The sequence below is a fragment of the Scyliorhinus torazame genome, chromosome 12, assembly GCF_047496885.1.
Source record: "Scyliorhinus torazame isolate Kashiwa2021f chromosome 12, sScyTor2.1, whole genome shotgun sequence".
NCBI lineage: Eukaryota > Metazoa > Chordata > Chondrichthyes > Carcharhiniformes > Scyliorhinidae > Scyliorhinus > Scyliorhinus torazame.
This window is the reverse complement of record NC_092718.1, coordinates 162,414,259-162,437,494: the sequence shown is the minus strand read 5'-3', so window position 1 is coordinate 162,437,494 and position 23,236 is coordinate 162,414,259. Positions and strand designations below refer to the sequence as shown.

Sequence of the window (23,236 nt, the reverse complement as noted above, 5' to 3'; positions counted from 1 at the left end):
TTTGGGGGGTGTATTTGAATTAATGGTTGCTAAGATATTCACTGTTTGTTTTAAAAAGGTTAACTTGAGTTCATAGAATAAACATTGTTTTGTTTTAAAAAACATTGGTCCATTTCTGCTGTACCACACATGTAGAATGAGCCGTGCTCCCCCCCCATACCACAATCTACTAAAAGTTGTGGGTCAGGTGAACTCCATGATACACTTTTGGATTCTCTAAACCCTGGCCCATAACAATTGGGGGCTCTAGGGGGATAAAAGTCTATCTATTGGATTGGCTTAGTGAACTTAAAAACAGTGAGAGGTGAGCATATTGTGGTTGCTTTTCAGGTGTGGTATTTTAGTTCAAGTGGGAACTGTGTTGTGGACAATGGCTCTTTCAGAGGCTCAGACGTTTTTGGGGTGGAGACGGTCACACGCATTACCTTATGGACAGAGACCAAAAGCAGACTGTGAGATTTGGCAAAAACATTGCAGTTAACATTACCTGACAAAATGCGAAAAGATGAGGTAATTATGGCGGTGGTTAAGCATTAAAGTTGCCTGAGATAGAGTTTGACTCATTGGAAATGGCAAAGATCCAATTGCAAATTAAACAAATGGAACACGAGAAAGAATTAAAGCAGCTTGTACGAAAGGGAGAGAGAGGAAAAAGAAAGGAGAAGAAAGAAGAAAAGAAAGAATAGCCCTAGCAGAACAAAAAGGAGAAAGGGAGATACAGATCAAGGAAAAAGATAAAGAGAGAGAGTTTGAGCTTCAGAAAATGGGCATGAAGCATGACAGTCAGTTAAAATTGGCAGACGGAAAGGGAAACGTACAGTTGGAGGATAGTGAGAAAGAGCGTCAAAGTCGAAGGCTTGGTGGGAATCTATTTAAATATGTCCAAGCATTGCCAAGGTTTGACGAGGAGGAGGTAGAAGCCTTTTTTATATTTCATTTGAGAAGGTAGCTAAACAAATGAAATGGCCACAGGACATGTGGGTATTATTGATTCAAACAAAGCTGGTAGATAGGGCTAGTGAAGTGTTTGCATCACTACCAGAGGCGGTATCTGGGATGTATGAGGAGGTGAAAAAATCCAACTTAGGTGCATGTGAACTAGTGCCTGAAGCTTACAGACAAAGGTTTAGAAATTTAAGGAAATAATTTGGTCAAACATACATGGAGTTTGATAGGCTCAAACAGAGTAATTTTGATAGGTGGATAAGGGCTTTGAAAATAGACCAAACGTATGAAGCTCTCAGAGGTAATTTTGGAGGCGTTTAAAAATTCAATTCCTGATGTAGTGAGAATTCATGGGGAAGAGCAGAGGGTTAAAACTGCAAGGTTAGCAGGAGAAATGGCAGATGATTATGAATGAGTACGTAAATCAAAGCTTGGTTTCCGACATGTTTCAGCCTGTGAGGGATAGAAACTAGGGACATGAGAAATACTCAAGTGGTAAAGGTAAAGGTGGTCTGATGAGAGATAATAAGGAGAATGTACCTCAGATTAAAAAAGAAATCCAGGCGGGTGGAAAAGAAATGAAAAGTTTCAAATGTTTTCACTGTAATAAACTAGGCCATGTAAAGTCACAGTGTTGGTGGTTGAAGAAAAGCACTAGGAAGGTTGATATGGTAAAACAGGATAAGACAGTGGGGTTTGTTAGAGTGGTAAAGGAAAGCCCAAGGGAAGCGAAGGAGGTGCAAAAGATTGTACAGATGTTCAAGAGGTGATTCATAAGAAGGTGCCAGATGTCTTTAAAGGATTTACTTGTGTGGGAAAGTTTACTCGTGTGTCAGGAGGAGCAGGTAAAGAAGTCACAATTTTAAGAGATACGGGAGCTAGTCAATCTTTAATGGTAAGAGATGAGGAGTTATGTAGTTTGGGAAGAATGTTGCCAGAAAAGGTGGTAATATGTGGAATTCAGGGTGAGAGGAGTAGTGTTCAATTATATAAGGTAAGGTTGGAAAGTCCAGTGAAGAGTGGTGAAGTGGTAGTAGGAGTAATAGAGAAACTATCTTGTCCAGGAATACAGTTTATCTTGGGTAATGATATAGCTGGGATCGCAAGTGGGAGTGATGCCTACTGTGGTTGATAAGCCAGTGGAAAATCAGACAACTGAAGTGTTGAAGGACGAATATCCTAGGATTTTTCCGGATTGTGTAGTAACAAGGTCCCAAAGTCATAGGTTAAGACAAGAGGAGAAATCAAAGAGGGAAGATGAAGTTGAAGTGCAATTATCAGAAACGATTTTTGATCAGATGGTTGAAAAAGAACAAGAACAGGTGGAGGATGAGGCGGATATTTTTAGTTCAGGAAAATTGGTGGAGTTACAACAAAAAGATATAGAAATAAAACAGATGTATCAGAAAGCATACACAGAAGAGGAATCTCCGTGTATACCCGAGTGTTATTACAAGGTGATGCCTTGATGAGAAAATGGAGACCTTTACATATGCAGGCGGATGAAAAGTAGGCAGAAGTTCATCAAGTAGTATTGCCGGTAGGGTATAGAAAGGAGGAGTTGCGAGTTGCACATGAGGTACCAGTGGGAGGTCATTTGGGAATAAGGAAAATCAAGCTAAAATCCAGAAACATTTTTATTGGCCTGGACTACATAAAGATGTAGTTAAATTTTGTCAATCATGTCACACGTCAAGTGATAGGGAAACCTCAAGCAGTGATAAAACCAGCACCCTTAATACCCATTCCAGCATTTGAGGAACCTTTTACAAGGGTCCTAATTGATTGCGTAGGACCGCTTCCTAAAACAAAAAGTGGGAATCAATATCTTTTGACGATAATGGATGTGTCTACTAGGTTTCCAGAGGCCATTCCAGTACATAATATTACAGCTAAAAAGATTGTGGAGGAGTTACTTAAAATTCTTTACTAGATATGGACTACCCACAGAAATACAATCGGATCAAGGATCAAATTTTACCTCGAGGTAATGGATAGCTTAGGAATAAAACAATTTAAATCAACTGTGTACCATCCAAAATCGCAGGGAGCATTAGAAAGGTGGCATCAGATATTAAAGACAATGGTCAGGGCTTATTGTCAAGATTATCCAGAGGATTGGGATAAAGGAATTCCATTCGTACTGTTTGCAATTAGGGATGCTCCTAATGAGTCAACCAAATTTAGTCCTTTTGAACTAATTTTTGGTCATGAGGTAAGAGGACCATTTAAATTATTAAGGAACAATTGATGGGTGAGAAATTGGAAATTATATTATTGGATTACGTGTCAAAGTTTGCCAGACTGATTCCTGGGATGGCAGGATTGTCCTACGAGGAAAGATAGAGTCAACTAGGCCTGCATTCACCAGATTTAGAAGAACAAGAGGTGATCCAATTAAAGTGTATAAAATTCTTACTGACTGGACAGACTGGATGCAGGGATATTGTTTTCTCTGGCTGGTGGAGGGGGGGGGGGGGGTTATAGAATAAGGGGTCTCAGGTTACAGGGGAGGCCATTTAGGACTGAGATGAGGAGAAACTTCTTCACTTGGGGTCGTGAATCTCTGGAATTCTCTAACACAGAAGGCTGCAGAAGCCAAATCACTGAATATACTTGAGGAAATAGATAGATTTCTGGACTGTAAAGGTGTGCAGGGAGATGGGGAGAGAAAGGGGAGCATGGTATTGAGTTATAGGATCACCCATGATCATATTGACTAGCAAAGTAGGCTCAGAGGGCCAACTGGCCTACTCCGAGTTTCTACGTATCTATCAAATTTCTCTCAGTCACTCTGTCCTTGATTATAACTTTTCCACAACAGATGAGTGTAACAGATCCACAATTTGCTAAAATTAGCTGAATAACATTTAGCAGGTTTGGCAGTAACTGTGGAGGGGAAACAACAGTTAACATTTCAGGTCGTGACCTTCGTCAAATAGATCATGTTCTGATGAAGGTCATTGACCTGAAAAACACTCGCTTTCCACAAATACAGCCCGATTTGAGGATTTCCAGCATTTTCTGTTTTTATTTCATATTTTCGTGATCCACGGTATTTTGTTCTTCTATAATGTCCTGGGTTTCTCACTCCTCAATTCTCAAACAACTAAGTTACATTTGCAATTTTTCAAGCTAAAGGGACAGTTTCTGAATGGAGAGCATTTTGGAAGATTATGACTAAATCACCTACAATTTCGTCACCTACTTTCTCTAAAACCCCGGAGGTGGGGATTTGTCAGCCATTAGTTTTCAGTGCCATCATTCCTGCCCACCAGAGGTTAGGCTGACTGGCCTAGAATTACTTATTCTTCCTCTTCCTCCATTTTAAACAATGGTCGAGTGTTAGCAACCCTCCATTCCTCTGCACCACACCTGTAGCCAGAGCAGATTGGGAAATGGGGGTCAAAGCCTACACTATTTCCTCCCTTACTTCTCTTTGCAGCCTGGGATACATTTCATCCAGGCCTGGGGGTGAAGCTGCTTTCAAAGATGCTGAATCCATTCTCATTTCCTCTGTCATTACGTTTATGATGTGGAGATGCTGGCATTGGACTTGGGTGGGCACAGTAAGAAGTCTTCCAACACCAGGTTAAAATCCAACAGGTTTGTTTTGAATCTCTAGCTTTCAGAGCACTGCTCCTTCATCAGGTGGACCTGATGAAAAAGCTGCGCGCCGAAAGCTAGTGATTCAAAACAAACCTGTTGGACTTTAACCTGGTGTTGGAAGACTTCTTATTATGTTTATGCCAGCCAATATCTCACACTTCTCCTCTAGAAAGAATGGGGCAATCAGAAATAAATCCCACGCACCTTCATCCCAACCCTCGGAGACTCCTGCCAGCTCATAGTGCTTTTTACGCAGTCCTCCCAGGCGTTGCCTCTCTTTCTGTAGTTGGCTCTCCAGTTCTAAAACACGAACCTTCAGAGATAAAAACACATATTTAATTTAAACATTCTCTAGCTGCGTTCTGGTGAATTTGGACTCGGACCAGGCTTGTAGAGACCACTTTCTTGTTTTTAGACGCATTACAGTAAAAACACTAGAAAAGTGGAAGAAATATCTGCAGAACGGGCATTAAGTTACCACATCAGGCCAGTTACACCGGTTCAATCTCCCAAGGGAAAGCTCCACACAGATTATACCCTAATCTTCATCAGCAATCAAATAAAACTGCAGAACCCGCATCAATGGTCACGTCTCCACTGCTGTCCTCTAGGTAACAGCATGGGAAAAGTATATTATTTTACCAGAGAGAGAAGTTTTAGTTTTTCAAATGATATGCATCATCTTGGCAGAGCAAGCATTGAAAAATGCCATGGTTTCCTATTCCTTCATTCTGTAACGGACTCTAACTTGTTGGGCAAGTTCACTTTGATTAGAAACTGAAGTGAACTAACCACTTAACGTTAATTCCCCTGTCAATGTCCTCATGGATGTCAGGCCATGGTCTGTGAAGGATACATTTCATTTGAAGAACGTGAAAGATTACCTGGCAGGTAATCTCTTTATTTCAGTATCATATCATAGAACCCCTACAGAAGGAGGCCATTCAGCCCATCAAATTCCTTCATCGTCAGCAGTGCAAGAAGCCAGCTCAGCACCACCTTCTGAAGGGCAACTAGGGATGAACAATAAATTCTGGCCTAGCCAGCGACGCCCACATCCAGCAATTGGATATTTTTGATGAATTTTTTTAAAATAGAGTCTACACCGACCCTCTGAAAGGATTCCCTACCTAAGTCCACTCCCCCGCTTATCCCTACAACCCCATAACCCCACCTAACCAATTAAAAGAAACCATTAAAAAGGAGCAGAGTACAATGCAAAGACAGCTTTCCAATACCTGTGAGTCCATCTCCTGTCGCTTGATTTGCGTCAACGTCATGCTCGTGAAATCCATTGTATCTGGAACAAAGGAATGAATGTGTTAAGGCCAAAGAAAAGCTTCAAACATGCAAATAAGGGTCCCCACTTGCAGTTCACTTGCTCTCTTTCTTTCAGAGGTTTGATTTTTTGCTGGGATACAGTTCTGTGCTCACTGAGTATTGTCCAACAGCCTGTTCGAGTGGTTTTCCTTCTAGTCTAAGCCTACTCATTGAAGTTAATCAATCATGGGGCATGACAGCATAATCCAATTCTATTCTCGATCAATATTGACCACTGGATAGATAGTCTGAAGGAATGCTGCACTGTTGGAGGAGGTGCCATTTTCCACAAGACGCTAAACTAAGGCCCCTTTCTGCCCACTCAGACAGATGTAAAAGATCCTATGACACCATTCAGCCCATTGAGTCTGCACCGACCCCCTCTGTACCTAGGCCCACTCCCTGCAGCATTTTGGTCACTAAGGGACAATTTAGCATGGCCAATCCACCTAACCTGCACATCTTTGCATTGTGGGAGGAAACCAGAGCACCCGGAGGAAACCCATGCAGGTACTGGGAGAATGTGCAAACTCCACACAGACAGTCACCCAAGGTCAGAATTCAACCCAGGTTCCTGGTGCTGTGAGGCAGCAGTGCTAACCACTGTGCCACCGTGTCACCCCATTTTGAAAAGCAGGGGAATTCTCTCTGGTGACCTGACCATAATTTATCCCTCAGCCAATATCTTTAAAATGAAACAGATATGATCATTATCAATGCTGTTTGAGATCCTTGCTGCAAAGTCTCTGCCCTGTTTCCTAGGTACTTATTGGCTGGAAGGCACTTTGGGACCTTCTGAGGTCATCACAAGTGCTACAGAAATGAAAGTCGTTTTTCTTCAGGTCATGAGAAGCAGAAATTCTGCATGGTTTTCTCTTCCCTGGCTCAAGAGATTCAGATATCCTTACAGCACCTGGTCTGGGTTCAGCTAAGTCAGCACAGAGCAGGGACTGAGCCGGGAACATGCATGGGATTTGACAATACATGCTGTTTTAGCAGGCAGCAAATAATCTGTGAGCTGGATGCAGGTTTCTTTTATTAATATAAGGCTTTGCATGTCACTCCAAAGGGACTCCTCAGTATAAAATGTTTCTTGCAGGAACTTTCATTTATACAATGCCTATTACCTCTCTCATATGTCTCAAAGGGTCGCTCCACATACAATAAATTGCTTTGTACAAGTATTTGGTGCTTTTATTAGCAGAAGCATGGAACCCAAGAGCATGGAGGTTATGATGGAACCGTATAACATGTTCGTTAGGCCACAGCTAAAGTGCTGTGTGCAGTTCTGGTCGCCACACTATAGGAAGGATGTGATTGCACTAGAAAGGGTGCAGAGAAGATTCACCAGGATGTTGCCTGGGCTGGGGAATTTTAGCTATGAAGAGAGGCTGGTTAAGGCTGGGGTTATTCTCCTTAGAGCAGAGATGGCTGAGGGGGGACCTGATTGAGGTGTACAAAATTATGAAGGACGTAGGTAGGGTTTGTAGGAAGAAACATTTTCCCCAAATAACCAGGGGGCATAGATTGAAGGTAATGGGCAGGAGATATCGAGGGGATTTAAGGAAAAACGTTTTCACCCAGAGGGTGGTGGGAATCTGGAACTCACTGCTTGAAAGAATGTTAGAGGAAGGAACCCTCACAACATTGAAGAAGCATTTAGCTGAATACTTGAAATGCCATAGCATACAAGGCAATGGACCAAGTGCTATAAAGTGGGATTAGAGAGATCGGTGCTTGATCGCCGGCACTGACATGATGGGCTGAAGGGTCTCTTTCTGTGCTGTATGACTTTTTGACTGTGACCATCTCCCACAAACAGCAATTAAATAAATGTCCAGTTACTTTGTTTTTTGGTGGTGTTGAATAAGGAAGGAGTGTTTGTCAGACCAACAGGATAACTCTCTGCTCTTTTTCCAGGAACATGAGACATAGCCTCTGTTTTACCTGAAGGACGATATTTCTGACAACTTAGCATTCCCTCAGTCCTGCACTAAAGTGTCAACCTTGCAAGTCCTGGAAAAGAGCTTAAATGAACACTCTTCTAACGGAGCGGTTTTAGTTTTGTCATCTAAGCTTGAAAGTTATAAATACCTTAAATATGCATGCAAAACAATTCTCCTACTGACTTCACTCAATATTGAAACAAATTGGAAGAGGCCAACATAATCTGAGCAATTCAGAGGGTTCGAGACTAACTTTTCATAAGGGATGTGGACTCAATGCTAGCCCAGGCTCAAAAGACCACAAGAAATAGGAGCAGAATTAGGCCACTCGGCCCATCGAGTCTGCTCCGCCATTCAATCATGGCTGATCTTTTTCTCATCCCCATTCTCCTGCCTTTTCCCCATAACCCATAACATGTAATGGAAGCATTGTCTATCTCCTGGCTGTTAGAGGTCCTGTGAAATAGGACTGTGCAGTCACATTCAGTTCCCACAGAGAATAAAACTGAGAAACAGCATAATTGTGCCAAGGTGAGCAGCTCCTTCTTCGGTTGGGACCAGGACACAATATGGGAGCAGAATGAATACAGTCTTCCTCTACATGTAATCGTGCCATCTCTCTTATGGGTGATTCTTGTGCAGGATGAACAGTACAGTCAACTACCTGTTTCCTCAATCTGCGATTTTCCTGACTTAGTTGAAGCCACTACACTGGCTGTGGCTTCATTCACTCCCTTAGATGCCTGCCGTAGTTTTCCAAGGTTAGTGTTGTCTTTATCTGCTTTCACCTACAAGAAAAGGAAACCGTTACCACAAATAGCTGGACAGTTTTCAGTCAATGCACTGCAGTCTTTCCCACTGTGTTGAAGGTGAGAGAGGTGTCCCCAGATACACTGAAATAAGGGCATTTTGATGGATTCCTGGAAAATATATTTTTCTTATGCAAGTTTGCTTCCTCACTTAACGCACTGGTATAAATAACTAAATGTGTATAAGGAAGAAGCGGTTCATCTGTTTGTGTTTTTTCCCTCAAGTCCTAAAGAATATCTAAAATTGAAATAACGCTTATTTATTGTTTTTCAAATGTTCTTTGCAATTCTTCATTGGAATGCTTTCGACCCACTTTCCTTGTATTTGATTGGTGCAGTCACTATTTATCCACTTGCGGTTCATTGCGTTTTTTTCCGAACTATGAGCCGATCACTGCAGGAAATCACTTACCTTGGAGGCAGCCACCAGCTGTGCTGTACTGGCTGCGATCTCATGAGAACACACCATCAGCTCCTCAAACTTTCCCTTCCCCTGGACAACCATGTCTGCAGCATCTCTGAAGAGAGAGAGACAAATGAGAGAGAACACTCGAGTCTAAACCATCAAACAAACCTCAATAGCTGCACAATAAAACAGAAGAGCGTAACACCTGAAACAGAAAGCAAGGGCCATCTGCTGGCGTGAGCACAATTAATTGGGTAGATGCCAGTGTTATAGCTGCACGGAAAAACAGTTAAATGGGAACATTCAACTCTACATTGGATCCTAATTAACAGGATTTAACTATACGCCAAATATTACAATAATTATGGGGGACTTCAATAATCAGGTTGGTAGTGGATCCCAAGAAAAGGATTTGTGGAATGTCGAAGAGATAGTGTTTTGGGCGCAGTTTATGACAGAGCTCACTAGGGAACAGGCAATTCTGGATTTGGTGATGTGTAATGAGGCAGACTTGATTAGGGAACGTAAGATGAAGGAATCCTTAGGGAGCAGTGACCACAATATGAAAGAATTTATCCTGCAGTTTGAGAGGGAGAAGCTGGAATCAGATGTAACGGTATTACAATTGAATAAAGGTAACTACAAAAACATAAGTTAAGAGCTGGCCAGAGTTGATTGGAAAGGGAGCCTAGCAGGAAAGACAGTGGAACAGCAATGGCAGGGTAATTTGGGATGCACAACAGAAATTCATCCCAAGGAGGAGGAACCGTGCTAAGGGGAGGACAAGGCATCCATGGCTGACGAGAGAAGTCAAGGACAGCATAAAAGCAAAGTAAAAAACATACAAGGTCGCGAGGATTAGTGGGAAGCCAGAGGATTGGGAAGCCTTTAAAAGGGAGCAGAGGGCAACTAAAAAAGCAATAAGGGGGGAGAAGATGAAATATGAGTACAAGCTAGCTAGTAATATAAAAGAAGATAGCAAGAGTTCATTTCAATATATAAAAGGTAAGAGAGAAGCAAGAATAGACATTGGACTACTGGAAATGTGGCTGGAGCAGTAGTAATATGAAACAAAGAAATGGCCGAGGAACTGAATAATTACTTTGCATAAGTCTTCACGGTGGAAGACACCAGTGGGAACTTCAGGAGAATCAGGGGGGACGAGGTGAATGTAGTGGCCATCACTAAGCAGAAGGCTCTGGACAAATTGACACGTCTGATGGTGGATAAATCACCTGGACCAGATGAATTACACCCCAGGGTTCTAAAGGGGATAGCTGAGGAGATTGTGGAGGATCTTTCAGGAATCACTGGAGGCAGACAAGGTCTCAGAAGACAGTAAAATGCCTGTGTAAGAAGGGAGGCAGAAGATGGGAAATTATTGGCCGGTTAGCCTAATTTCAGTCATAAGATGAGATTGTCGAGTACTTGGAAGCGCATGATAAAATAGAACTGAATTAACACGACTTTGTCAAGGGGAGATCACGTCTGACAAAGCTGTTAGAATTCTTTGAGGAGGTAACAAGGAAGTTGGACAAAGGAGAACCAATGGATGTGATCTATTTAGACTTCCAAAAGGCATTTGACAAGGTGCCGTATAGGAGGCTGTTAAATAAGTTAAGAGACCATGATGTTAAGGGTAAGATACTAGCAAGGATAGAGGATTGGCTGACTGGCAGAAGGCAGAGAGTGGAGATAAAGGGGTCTTTTTCAGGATGGCAGCTGTTGACTAGTGGTGTGCCTCAGGAATTGGTGTTAGAGGGCAGCACGGTGGCGCAGTGGATAGCACTGGGACTGCGGCGCTGAGGACCCGGGTTGGAATCCCGGCCCTGGGTCACTGTCCGTGTGGAGTTTGCACGTTCTCCCCGTGTCTGCGTGGGTTTAACCCCCACAACCCAAAAGATGTGCAGGGTAGGTGGATTGGCCACACTAAATTGCCCCTTAATTAGAAAAAAAAAATAATAATAATTAGGAGTTGGTGTTAGGAACACTACTTTTCACGATCTACATTAACGATCTGGAAGAAAGAACGGAGGGCATTGTTGCTAAGTTTGCAAATATGACAAAGGTATGCAGAGGGACAGGTAGCATTAGGAAGCAGGGGGGGGGGGGGGGGGGCTGCAGAAGAACTTGGACAGGTTAGGAGAGTGGACAAAGAAGTGGCAGATTGAATATAATGTGGAAAGGAGGTTATGCAGGGTGGCACAGTGGTTAGCACTGCTGCCTACAGCGCTGAGGACCCGGTTTCGATCCTGCCCCCAGGTCACTGTCTGTGTGGATTTTGCCCACAACCCAAAGATATGCAGGTTAAGTGGATTGGCCATGCTAAATTGTCCCTTAATTGGGGAAAAAAATAATTGAGTACTCCAAATTTTTTTTTAATGGAAAAGAGGTTATGCACTTTGGGAGGAAGAATGGAGCCTTTTTCCAAAAGGGAATAGGCTCAGGAAACCTGAAGCACAAAGGGACGTAGGAGTCCTAGTTCAAGATTCTCTTAAGGTTAACATGCAGGTTCAGTCGTCAGTTAGGAAGGCAAATGCAATGTTCGCATTCATGTCAAGAGGGCTAGGATACAAGATCAGGGATGTACTTCTGAGGCTGCCTCAGGCTCTGGTCAGACACCATTTGGAGTATTGGGGCCAGTTTTACGCCCTGTATCTAAGGGAGGCAGTCTTGGCCTTGGAAAGAGTCCAGAGGAGGTTCAAAAGAATCATTCCTGGAATGAAGAGCTCTTCATATGAGGACGACTCTGGGTCTGTACTTTTTGGAGTTTAGAAGGACGAGGGGGGATCTTATTGAAACTTACAGGATACTGAGAGGCCTAGATAGAATGGACGTGGAGAAGATGTTTCCACTAGTAGGAAAAACCAGTACACGAGGCCACAGCCTTAGACTGAAGGGACGATGAAGAGAATTTCTTCAGCCAGAGGGTGGTGAATCTGTGCAACTCTGCCGCAGAAGGTTGTGGAGGCCAAATCACTAAGCGTCTTTAAGACAAGAGATAGATAGGTTCCTGGTTAATAGAGGGATCCGGGGTTATGGGGAGAAGGCAGGAGAATGCGGATGAGAAACATATCAGCGATGATTGAATGGCGGAGCAGACCTAATGGCCTAATTCTGCTCCTATGTCTTACGGTCTAAATATGGTCTAAATTCAACAGCGCAGATTTGCTGGAGGTCAGGAAGTGACTGACAAATTATGCGATAAATGAACAGTAGTTGCTGTGCTTACACCAACACTGTGGCTCCCCAGCCTACAGCCTTTGATGCCGAGATGAGGCCTTCAGTCCACCGGGAATTCTTGGCGTAGAACTCTTTCTGCGATGCTGCTCCCTGTAAATCAGAAACACAATATTTATTATGGTATTTCCCCAAACCTTCTCCCCATCTCTCTTAAAGGTGCTTACATCTTGTTGCACCTGGTTTCTCACCCAAATGCCAATTCTTTGTGGACAGGCCTGAATGCTGGTAGAATATTCACCACCGAGGGACTAAAGCTATGCTTTCCCTCACACAATGTTCAAATATCTGAGCTTTCCAACAGGGCAACAAAATAGGAGGAGGACCACCACATTCGGCCCTTCAAGCCTGCTCCGCTATTTATTATGACCATGGCTGATCATCCAACTCAGTAACCTGTTCCCACTTTCCACCCATAGCCTTTGATCCCTTTAGCCCAAGAGCTTTATCTAATTCCTTCTTGAAAACATTCAATGTTTTGGCCTCAACTGCCTTCTGTGGTAGAGAATTCCGCAGGCTCACCACTCTCTGGGTGAAGAAATTTCTCTGCATCTCAGTGCTAAATGGTTTACCCCATATCCTTAGACTTCGTTCTGGACATCCCCGCCATCGTGAACATCCTTCCTGCATCTACCCTGTCCATTCCAGTTAGAATTTTATAGGTTATGAGATCCTCCACTAATTCTTCAAAACTCCAACGGATATAATCCTAACCAACTTGATCCCTCCTCATATCATCAGTCCCCTCATGCCAGGAATCAGTCTGATAAACCTTTGCTGCACTCCCTCTCTACAGCAAGAACTTCCTTCCTCAGATAAGGAGACCAAAACTAAAAACAATATTCTAGGTGTCGTCTCACCAAGGCCCTGTATAATTGCAGCAAGACATTCCTGCTCTTGTACTTAAATCCTCGAAAGAAAACATACCATTTGCCTTCTTTACTGCCTACTCCACCTGCATCCTTACTTTCAGCAACTGATGTACAAGGACACCCAGGTCTTGTTGCACGTTCCCTCTCGTAATCTATAGCCATTCAGATAATAATCTGCCTTCCTGTTTTTGCTACCAAAGTGTATAACCTCACATTTCTCCAAATTATACTGCACCTGCCATTCATTTTACCCACTCACTCAGCTTGTCCAAATCACACTGAAGCATCTGTGCATCCTCCTCACAGCTCACCCTCCCACCCAGCTTTGTGTCATCTGCAAATTTGGAGATATTACATTTAGATCCCTCATCAAAATCATTAATACATATTTTGAATAGCTGGGGTCCTATCACTGTTTCCTGCAATACCCCACTAGTCACTGCCTGCCATTTGGAAAAAGACCCGTTTATTCCAACTCTTGTTTCCTGTCTGCCAACCAGTTTTCTATCCCTCTCAACACACTATCCCAATCCTATGCGCTTTAATTCTAAACGTTAACCTCTAATGTGGCACTTTGTCACAGCCTTTGGAAAGTCCAAATAAACCACATCCGCTGGTTCCCCCTCATCAACTCTACTAGTTACATCCTTGAAGAATTCCAGTAGATTCCTCAAGCATTATTTCTCTGTTGTAAATCCAGGCTAACTCTGTCTGAACCTGCAACTATTTTCCAAGAGCTCTGCTATTTCATTTTTTGTAATGGGCTCTTGCAGATTCCAATTACCATGTGATGGCTGACTGGTCTATAATTCACTGTTTTCCCTCGACTTGCCTTTTTAAACAGTGGGGTTACATTAACTACTCTCCAATCCGTAGGAACTGTTCCAGAATCCACAGAATCGTGGAAGATGAACACCAATGCATCCACAATTTCTAGGGCCACTTCTTGGAAGTACTCTGGGATGCAGATTATCAGGCCCTGGGAATTTATCAGCCTTCAATCCCATCAATTTCCCCATGACCATTTCCCTATTCATACTGATTTTCTTCAGTTCCTCCCTCCTATTAAACCCGATGTACGCCTACATTTCTGGTTAATTGGCCGGAATTCTCCATCCATTCACATCAGCGGGATTCTCTCTGGTCCGCTGCAGTGAATGGAATTTTGACTGAGCGTCAAATTCTCCGATCACGCTGGCAGTGGTAGCCGGGCGAACTCGGATCGGAGAATCCCAGCTGTTATTTGTGTCCTCCTTTTTTTCTTTTTTGTTATAAATTTAGAGTACCCAATTCATTTTAAGGGGCAATTTCGCGTGGCAAATCCACCTACCCTGCACACCTTTGGGTTGTGGGGGCGAAACTCACGCAAACACGGTGAGAATGTGCAAACTCCGCACAGACGGTGTCCCGGGGCCAGGATCGAACCCAGCAATAATGTGAGGCAGCAGTGCTGCCTCCACGCCACCATGCTGCCCAATTTGCGTCCTCCTTTGTGAAGACAGAATGTATTTAGTTGGCTGGTCATTTCTTTGTTCCCCATTATAAATTCCTGTTTCTGACTGTAAGGAACCTAACATTTGTCTTCATCAATCTTTTTCTCTTCGCATGCCTATAGAAGCTTTTACAGTCAGTTTTTAATGTTCCCTGCAAGCTTACTCTCCTACTTTATTTTCGCCATTTTAATCAATCCTTTGGTCCTCCTTTGCTGAATTCTAAACTGCTCCCAATCCTCAGGTTTACTGTTTTCTTCTGGTCAATTTGTATGCTTCTTCCTTGGATCTAATACTATCTCTAATTTTCCTTGTAAGCCATGGTTTGGCCACCTTTCACATTTTATTTTTGCGCCAGACAGAAATGAACAATTGTTGCAGTTCACCCATGCACTCTTTGAATGTTTGCCATTGTCTATCGACCGTCATCCCTTTAAGTAACGTTTTCCAATCCATCATAGCCAACTCACACCATCGCAGTTTCTCTTATTTAGATTCAGGGACCTAATCTCAGAGTCAACTATTTTGGTCGCTTAACCCCAAGGGACCTCGCACAACTAGATCGCCAATTAGTCCTCTCTCACTACATAATACCCAGTCTAGGATAACCTGTTCTCTAGCTGGTTCCTTAACGCACTGGTCCAGAAAACCATCCCATATACACTCCACAAATTCCTCCTCCACAGTATTGTTACTAATCTGATTTGCTCAATCTCTCTGCAGATTGAACTCACCCTTATCGCATGCATCTTTAATTTCCTGTTTATTGCCATTCCCAACACCACGACTACAGTTTGAGGGTCTATATACAACCCCACTAAGGATTTTTGCCCCTTGGTGTTTGTCAATTCTATCCATATGTATTCCACATCGTTGGAGCTAGTATCCTTCTTCACTATAGTGTTAATTTCTTCTTTAACCAGCAATGCAACCCCACTGCCTTTTCTTTTTTGTATGTCCTTCATAAATACTGAATTGCCCTGAATGTTCAATTCACATCCCTGGTCACCCTGCAGCCATGTCTCCATAATCCAGACTATATCATATCCGTTTACATCTATTCACGTGATTAATTCATCCACCTTTGCGTGATTAATTCATTCACCTTATCACAAATGCTCTGTGCATTAAGGCACAAAGCCTTAAAACAGGACTTTTAACATTCTTTATCATACTCACATTATTTTTCAGTGACCCTTTTGATGCTGGCCCTCAACTTTTCTGCCGATCACTATTCTTATTCCCCTTTGTCTTTTGTTCTTGTCGGTGTTTATCCCTCCTCTGACTCCTTGCATAGGTTCGCAACCCCTTGACATTATAGCTTGAACTCTCCCCAACCACTCGAGAAAATACACTCCCTTGGACATCAGGCCCGGTCCAACCCGCCCAGTTTGTACTGGCCCCACCTCCTCCAGAACTGTTCTCAATGTCCCAGGAATTTGAAACCCTCCCTCTAGCACCATCTCTTCAGCCATGCATTCCTCTGATATATCCCACTATTTCTACTCTGACTGTCATGTGACACTGGTAGCAATCCAGAGATCACTACCATTGCGGTCCTATTTTTCAACTTACTGCCTCAATCCCTATATTCTGCTTTTAGGGCCTCATCCCTTTTTTCTTTACCCATGTCGTTTGTACCAACGTGCACGACGACCACTGGCTGTTTATCCTCCCCCCTCCAGAATGTCCTGTAGCTGCTTTGAGCCATCCTGGACGCTCGCACCAGGGAGGCAAAATACCATCCTGGAGTGTCGTTTGCGCCACAGAAATGCCTATCTATTCCCTTACCAGTAAATCCCTTATAACTATTGCATTCCCACAGTCATTACTCCTTCCCTGTGCAGCAAAGCCAACTGTGGTGCAATGAATTTGGCTGTTACTGCTTTCCCCTGAGAGACCATTACCCCCAACTGTATCCAAAGCGGCATATCTGTTTTGCAGGGCAATGGCCACAGGAGATTCCTGCACGGTCGGCCTAGTCATCTTACTCTGCCTGGTGGTCACCCATTCCCTTCCTGCCTGTGGGCTCAGAGTCTGCAGTTTAACCACCTCTCTATACGTGCTAGCCACGATTCTCTCTGCGCACAGATGCTCCAGTGTCCTCAGCTGTTCCAGCTCCGAACCCCAGGATCCAAGAGCTGCAGCACCTGCTGGCTCCGTGCACTGGAAATGTTCCCGGCTTCCCACAGAGCAGAAGAAGCACACCACAGCTTTGAGCTCTCCTGCCATGACTTACCCCTTTAAATTAAAGGCTTTGGAAGATATTTAAAATCAAATAATATCAATTACTCCAGGGCTCTTCACCCCTGTTCCTCATTACTAGAATATAGCCCTTACAAACTATAGACCACAAAATTGAGATCTCACAAACTATAAGCGATAAGAGTAGTAAATGGATACATGACTGTGCTCACCCAATCAGCTGCTTCCACTTACCCTGCGTCACTTTGGAATCCTGACGTCACCACAGGAGCTCCAAACTCCCAAGCCAGCACTTCGCTCTCAATCCCACGCTCCTTTATCCTCCCGGCTTTCCTCTCAGTCGCCCTCTTTTTCACGCTCTTTTTTTCTCCCTGGTCTGTTCTATAATCTTATCTTACTTTGTTTACTAAATTACCCTATTTCGCTATGATTTGATTGAACTTTACTTCCCTATTGTTAGTGTTCCTTACCGAATTCAAGGGGCTACCTGGCTAATCCTGGTGAATTTTTCACCTCATTAATCCAAAGGCCGTGAAGATAATTAGAACATCTCAAACTCAGCACAGATCAGGAATCAATCGTGAGACCTTGCTCTCGGCGTGATTTTGTGCGATAAGATAACAAGCGGTTTCTTTGAGGGAGTTTACTCATTCTGATGTATTTGAAAACAGGATCAATCTGAATCGTGAAATCCAATTGATCAGAAAGGGGCCATAGTCATTGAAGTGATGTGGTATATAGCATTGCACAAAACAAAAAGCCAGCCTAAATTCTCCATTGTGTTCTCCCAACCTCCCCCCATCACGTTGGCAGAAATTCCAGGGAAGTGGATGCCTTTCACAGCCATTTCTGCATTTTAAGATATTAACTGAGAGTTTGGGAAGGTTACCAGCTGATGAGTCTTGTCCAGTATTGTTACTGAGCTAGGTGAGTGGCCTGAGGGGATTCATCCAGCATCTTCCAGAGGGAACTTTCAAACTGCATTTTCCCTCTCATGACATGAAAGGGATGGAGGAATCACTGCAAAGCAACCAAGAGCATCAGTCTCTTGGGGGAAAAAAATCAACCTTCAAATTGCACCTTTTAATACAATAAAAGTCTCCAGGCTCTTCAAAGGGGTGTAATAAAAAACATTTTTTTTTTTTTAAACTCGGCCAAAGCAGGAGACATTAGGATCGGTGACTAAAAGGCTGGCCAACAAATTGGATTTTTAAGGAATGCCTTGAAGGAAGAGAGGGGTTTTGGGAGGGAATTCCAGAGCTTATGGCCTGGACAGTTTAAAGGAAGGCAACAATGGTGAAGCAAAAGAGGAGGAGAATGCACAAGAGGCCAGAGTTGGAAGAATGTAGGATTCCCCAAAGTACTCTAGGTACAGTGCCATGTTTTCAAGACGCTTCCAATCAACTAACTAACCTGTAAACCTCTGCTCGAACATTGTCCTGCACACCCACCAAACATCAGTCTTATCGACAGGTTTTGGCTCTTACCCTCCCACTCTCCACGATATCTCTCTGCAGATCCTTCGATGTCAGAACCAACATTTTGACTGCATGCATCAGGTCAGTGCAGGACGCAAGGATCCTACAGGAAATAAGAATACAGAAGACCTGTCAAATAACTTCCTCCTTAATAATTCTGTAATTTCATGTAAAGCGAATAGCACTAAGTACTATGTACTCTCGACCTATTTAAATCTTTATGTGCCACATCCTGAAGCTTCCATCGAATGGTGACAGCACAGGAGGCCAATGAGCCTGTCATGTCTGTGCCAGCTCCCTGCAAGAGCGACTCGGCCTGTCTCACTCTATCCATCTTTTCCCCATAAACCTGCAGTTTATTTTCTATTCAGATAATTGTCCAGTTCTTTCTGAGAAACAAACTTTTAACAGATCAATCTTATGTCTTATGAAATAGTTCAGATGGAAAACCTCATTTCATTCCTGACCGTACCCAACATCATTATTAAGTCCTTGAATTTAGTTTTTACAAAAATAATTACTTTGGACTAAATGACCATCAATGTCCTGCAAGATTCTTTGTCTAGAGTGTTACGATGCTCCAAGATCCTTTGCAAGGGGATTCCCTCTGCTCTGATCATCCCAGCCTGTTACAATCCACTATTTAAAGGGATTCCTCCATTTAAATGTGCTCCCAGTTGTCAATATTCCTTCAATGTAGAGCTTCCCCGTAGTCCCAGGTCTGTCATTTTTAGATTCCATCTTATTTCTCCTTTGTACATCATTAGACCAATGGCATTTTGGATATTGGGAATGAATGGGAATAATTTAAACCCATGAAATTCTGTAGAATGGAAACCAATGTAATGGAGATAGCCAGTTCCAGATTTGGCCATTGTTTTGGGTCCATTTATAACAGTACTTTGATCTTACATTTAACGAAAACACGTTGTACATTTTTGTTTTGAGGCACGCAGCTTCGGTTTAAAAAAATAAAGACCACAACAAACGAGAGCAGGTTTCATACAAATTCCTTCCTGATCAAGGCATTGAAGTCTCTATGAGCAGGAGGCTCAAATTGAGACTGTGTGAAATGACCAGTATTCTGCTGTGGAGGAATCCTTACCGACATTCAAGCTTCATGTAGACTGATATAAATTCATGAACACATGAAAGCACTGACCTCTCATTCACCTCCAGCTTCACACCCGTGTCTCCTGCCCTCGACTTGCTCAGCATTTCCTGGTTACAAAATTTTGTAAAAAGAAAACCTGGTTAAACTAGCAGCTTTGAAATGGAACAGCAGAACTCCGTCCTGCTCCAACAACCAGCCAGGGAAAGGCTGGTGTCGGCTTCTTTTGTAAAGCCATTGTAAAGCCATTGAATAGTAACAAGCTGGTCTCTGTATCATGTCAAACTATTGTGGTGAACCACTGTATTATGGGATGTAAGGTAGGACCTGCACTACAGGTTCGCCAGTACCCCGGCCTGCTGGCTCCGCCCACTAACATCTGTATAAATATGCGTGACCTCCATTGCTCTGCCATTTCGCCAGCTGCAGCAGGAGGCCACGCATCTGACTGCAATAAAGCCACAGTTGTACCCAATCTGCGTCTTTGTGCAATTGATTGCACATCAACTAGATTAAAGAATGAGCTATCTCTTGCTACAATCATGTTAGTAGGTATGCATGAGACAAGGCTCACTGTGCGACGATATGCACAGCCCCAGAAAATAAGACCATCAACTTACTACAAATGTAAAAGGTAAAACTGCCATAGTCCCAGATGACCGCAGGCTGCTTTCCCCTTTGAAGGGGAGAGCTGACTGATGGTGATTTAACCGAAGAATCACCACACCTCAAGCGGGGTTCATGGTTGAGAAGGTGGGGCCTTCATAAATAACCTCAACCAGTACGGGAATTGAACCCACGCTGCTGGCCTTGCTCTGCATCACAAACCAGCTGTCTAGCCAAGTGAGCTAAACATTCTCCCCATGTCTGCATGGGTCTCACCCCCACAGTCCAAAGATGTGGAAGGTAGGCGGATTGGCCACGCTAAATTGCACCTTAATTGGGGGAAAAAAAGAATTGGGCACTTTAAAAAAAATTTTTAATGTGTACAGCTACCTATTTCTCTTCCAATAACTTATTGAAGTGCACCAGAATTGAGAGTTTTTGTGCACATCTACATCTGCCAATCCACCAATAGAAATTATAGAAGCAATTTTTGCAAGATACAACCGTACTAACGTATCAAATGAACTTGGATTCCACGGATGTAAATCACCTCTATCCTTGCGGTAGCAGTTTCAACAGCTTCTGACGTAGCAGCCATCTCCTGTTCCACCAGGTCACCCAGCTCGTTTTGTTTGATGTCTCTTCCTTTAGGCCGTAGTTCCTAAAATAACACATGCACAGCAGTCAGCAACACTGCAGAGGGCACAGCCAAACGTGGAGAAGGAATTTAACTTAGTCAATCCAAAATTACAAGAGATCTTCAAGTTTTTCAGCAGGGACAATGTAGAGTGGAACTTAAGCAGAAGCACCAAGAAAGCGCAAGGTTTGATTTTTGTTCGATGTCGAGTCAGCTAGGGCAGGAATTTGGGTGGCCACAGCAGGCCCCTACATTCAATGGCGAGAGAGAGACAGACCAGAAAAAGAGAGAGAGATCCTGATCATTCTAGTTCCTACCAGAGAACGCACATTTTTAGGCTTGGTTCTCAGGCTTCAAGAACCACTGACCCTTTCATCTGGGATCACTGTGGTCACTATGATGGGGGACTGGATGGTATCTAACTGGAACTGAACTCCATTGTGAGTCAGCGCCTTAGAGAAGGAGAAGGAATATTAGAGGGCAAAGTAATCACTATGGCGGGGTGGGTGGGGGGGAGACAAGAATTGGAAACAGGAAATGTTGGAAACACTCAGCAGGCCAAGCAGCATCTGCGGAGATAGAAACAGAAACATTTCAGATCGCTGTCCGCAGATGCTGCCTGCCGAGTAATTTCCAGAATTTTCCGTTTTTATTCCAGATTTCTCACAGTATTTTACTTTTGCACTTTGTGGGGTAATTGATGACACTGGCAAACCAAGGAGGCAGCTTGATGTTATACTACATTCTCAAGACGATCCAACATTTTTCTTTCCAAATTTAAGAAACAGCTGTCAGCCTCTCACCTCCCCAATCCTGTTTATCTGGTTCAGACCTTCTCTCACTTTAGTGCAATCTGCAATGCTCAAAGTTGTAGTGTCCTTCAAACTGGAGAAGTAGGAAAGTACTTCACTCCCACACTGCTTACACGCTTCCAACAGATCTAGCAAATAGAAAACAGAATAGAGAAGGTACGGACAAAATAGTACAGCTGTGGAACAAGAATTACAATAACTTGCTGACTTGGGTTTTATGTGCAAGAAAGGGGTTGGGTGGGGGGACGGGGGGAAACAAAGAAAGAAAAAGTTGCGTGTAAGAAGAATGTGAGAAAATAAGAATGAGAAGAGAAAATGCACCATCTCTAGCTACTACTGGTTTAGTTAATGTCAATCAATGTGGTACAGCAAGAAAAAGTCCCATTCCAATCTGAGGCTGGCCAGTTGGATTGAGCAGACATTCTTGTTATGCTGGGGATGATGAGCTCCCAGAAGTGATAAGGTTGGTTCCTGACATGGAGCCTCTCAGCCTGCACCACCATGCTTTGCTTTGAACAGAATGGCCTGCATCATCACCACTAATGTAACACAAGACTGCAAAACCACATTGAAAATGGTCAAGTCCACTTCCGGTGGCGGCCATGGAGGACAAGGTCGCGCATTCAGCAGCTCCCGTCTGGAACGGACTCTCGGACCTTTTTTCAGGAGTTTTCATGGACATTTTGGGGTAGATTGGTGAAGCGAATACTGCCAAAAGGATTCCCTCTGTTGTATGGATAGCTGGACCAGGAGTGGCCGGGTGAAGCATTTAAGTCCCAACAGACAGAAGCGTGCGGAGCAGGCGCCGAGGCACAGCATGGCGGCCGGCATAGACCAGGGTGCATGGGCGCAGTGGTCACAGGAGCAACAGGAGTTCCTTAGGGGCTGCTTTGCTGATCTTAAAAAGGACATGCTGACCCCGATGAAGGCATCAATAGACCAAATGATCGCAACTCAGGCGACACAAGGGAAAGCGATTAAGGAGATGGAGAAAAAGCTATCCGACCATGAGGACGAGTTGGTTGTATTGGCCCTTAAGGTGGAGGTGCAGGATAACCTCCACAAGAAGTGGCAGGAGAGGCTGGAGGACCTAGAAAACAGGTCTAGGAGACAGAACTTGAGAATTGTGGGCCTCCCCGAAGGTGTGGAGGGGTCGGATGCGGGAGCATTTGTGTCCAGGATGCTGGAGACGCTGATAGGGACGGGGGTTTTCCTTCGACCCCTGGAGCTGGACGGGGGGGCGCACAGAGTCCTCGCAAGGAAGCCCAAAGCGAATGAACCGCTGAGGGCCATGGTGGTGAGATTTCATTGCTTCTCGGACAAGGAACTTGTCTTGCGGTGAGCAAAAAAAGAACGGAGCAGCAGGTGGGAGAACAGCGTGATACGCATCTACCAGGACCTGGGTGCGGAGCTGGCCAAGAGACGTGCTGGATTCAACCGGGTGAAGGCGACCCTCTTCAGCAAGGGGGTGAAACTTAGGATGCTACACCCAGCGAGGCTATGGGTCACGTACAAGGATCAGCATCACGATTTTGAGACGCCGGACGAGGCGTGGTCAATCGTCAAACAAGAAAAGCTGGACTCGAATTAAAGGACAGTTAAGCTTTGGTGGAATGCGGCGGTGGGGTTGAGTAACACGGTGCCACTTCTAATATAAGATTGTATACAATGTTGGGTGCGTGTAAGGGCTGTGGTGGTGGCTGGAGGGTGCAGTATTTTTGGCAAAGTTGAGATACGGAGGGGGGAGGGG

At 43.9% G+C, this 23,236-nt stretch overlaps 1 protein-coding gene across 7 annotated transcripts in view; it reads right to left on the bottom strand.

Moving 5' to 3' along the window:
- The window catches only part of hip1 (huntingtin interacting protein 1), a 402,236-nt gene that overhangs the window by 2,656 nt on the left and 376,344 nt on the right, over window positions 1-23,236 (bottom strand). For all 7 annotated transcript variants that reach the window (XM_072469314.1, XM_072469320.1, XM_072469315.1 and 4 more), the window contains 9 exons: window positions 21,478-21,614; window positions 20,588-20,698; window positions 19,483-19,541; window positions 18,330-18,423; window positions 12,268-12,368; window positions 9,042-9,147; window positions 8,485-8,608; window positions 5,793-5,854; window positions 4,759-4,867 (listed from right to left, as the gene is read on the bottom strand). In XM_072469314.1, the coding sequence (XP_072325415.1) occupies window positions 4,759-4,867; window positions 5,793-5,854; window positions 8,485-8,608; window positions 9,042-9,147; window positions 12,268-12,368; window positions 18,330-18,423; window positions 19,483-19,541; window positions 20,588-20,698; window positions 21,478-21,614 (903 nt within the window). The remainder of the gene's footprint in view (window positions 1-4,758; window positions 4,868-5,792; window positions 5,855-8,484; window positions 8,609-9,041; window positions 9,148-12,267; window positions 12,369-18,329; window positions 18,424-19,482; window positions 19,542-20,587; window positions 20,699-21,477; window positions 21,615-23,236) is intronic.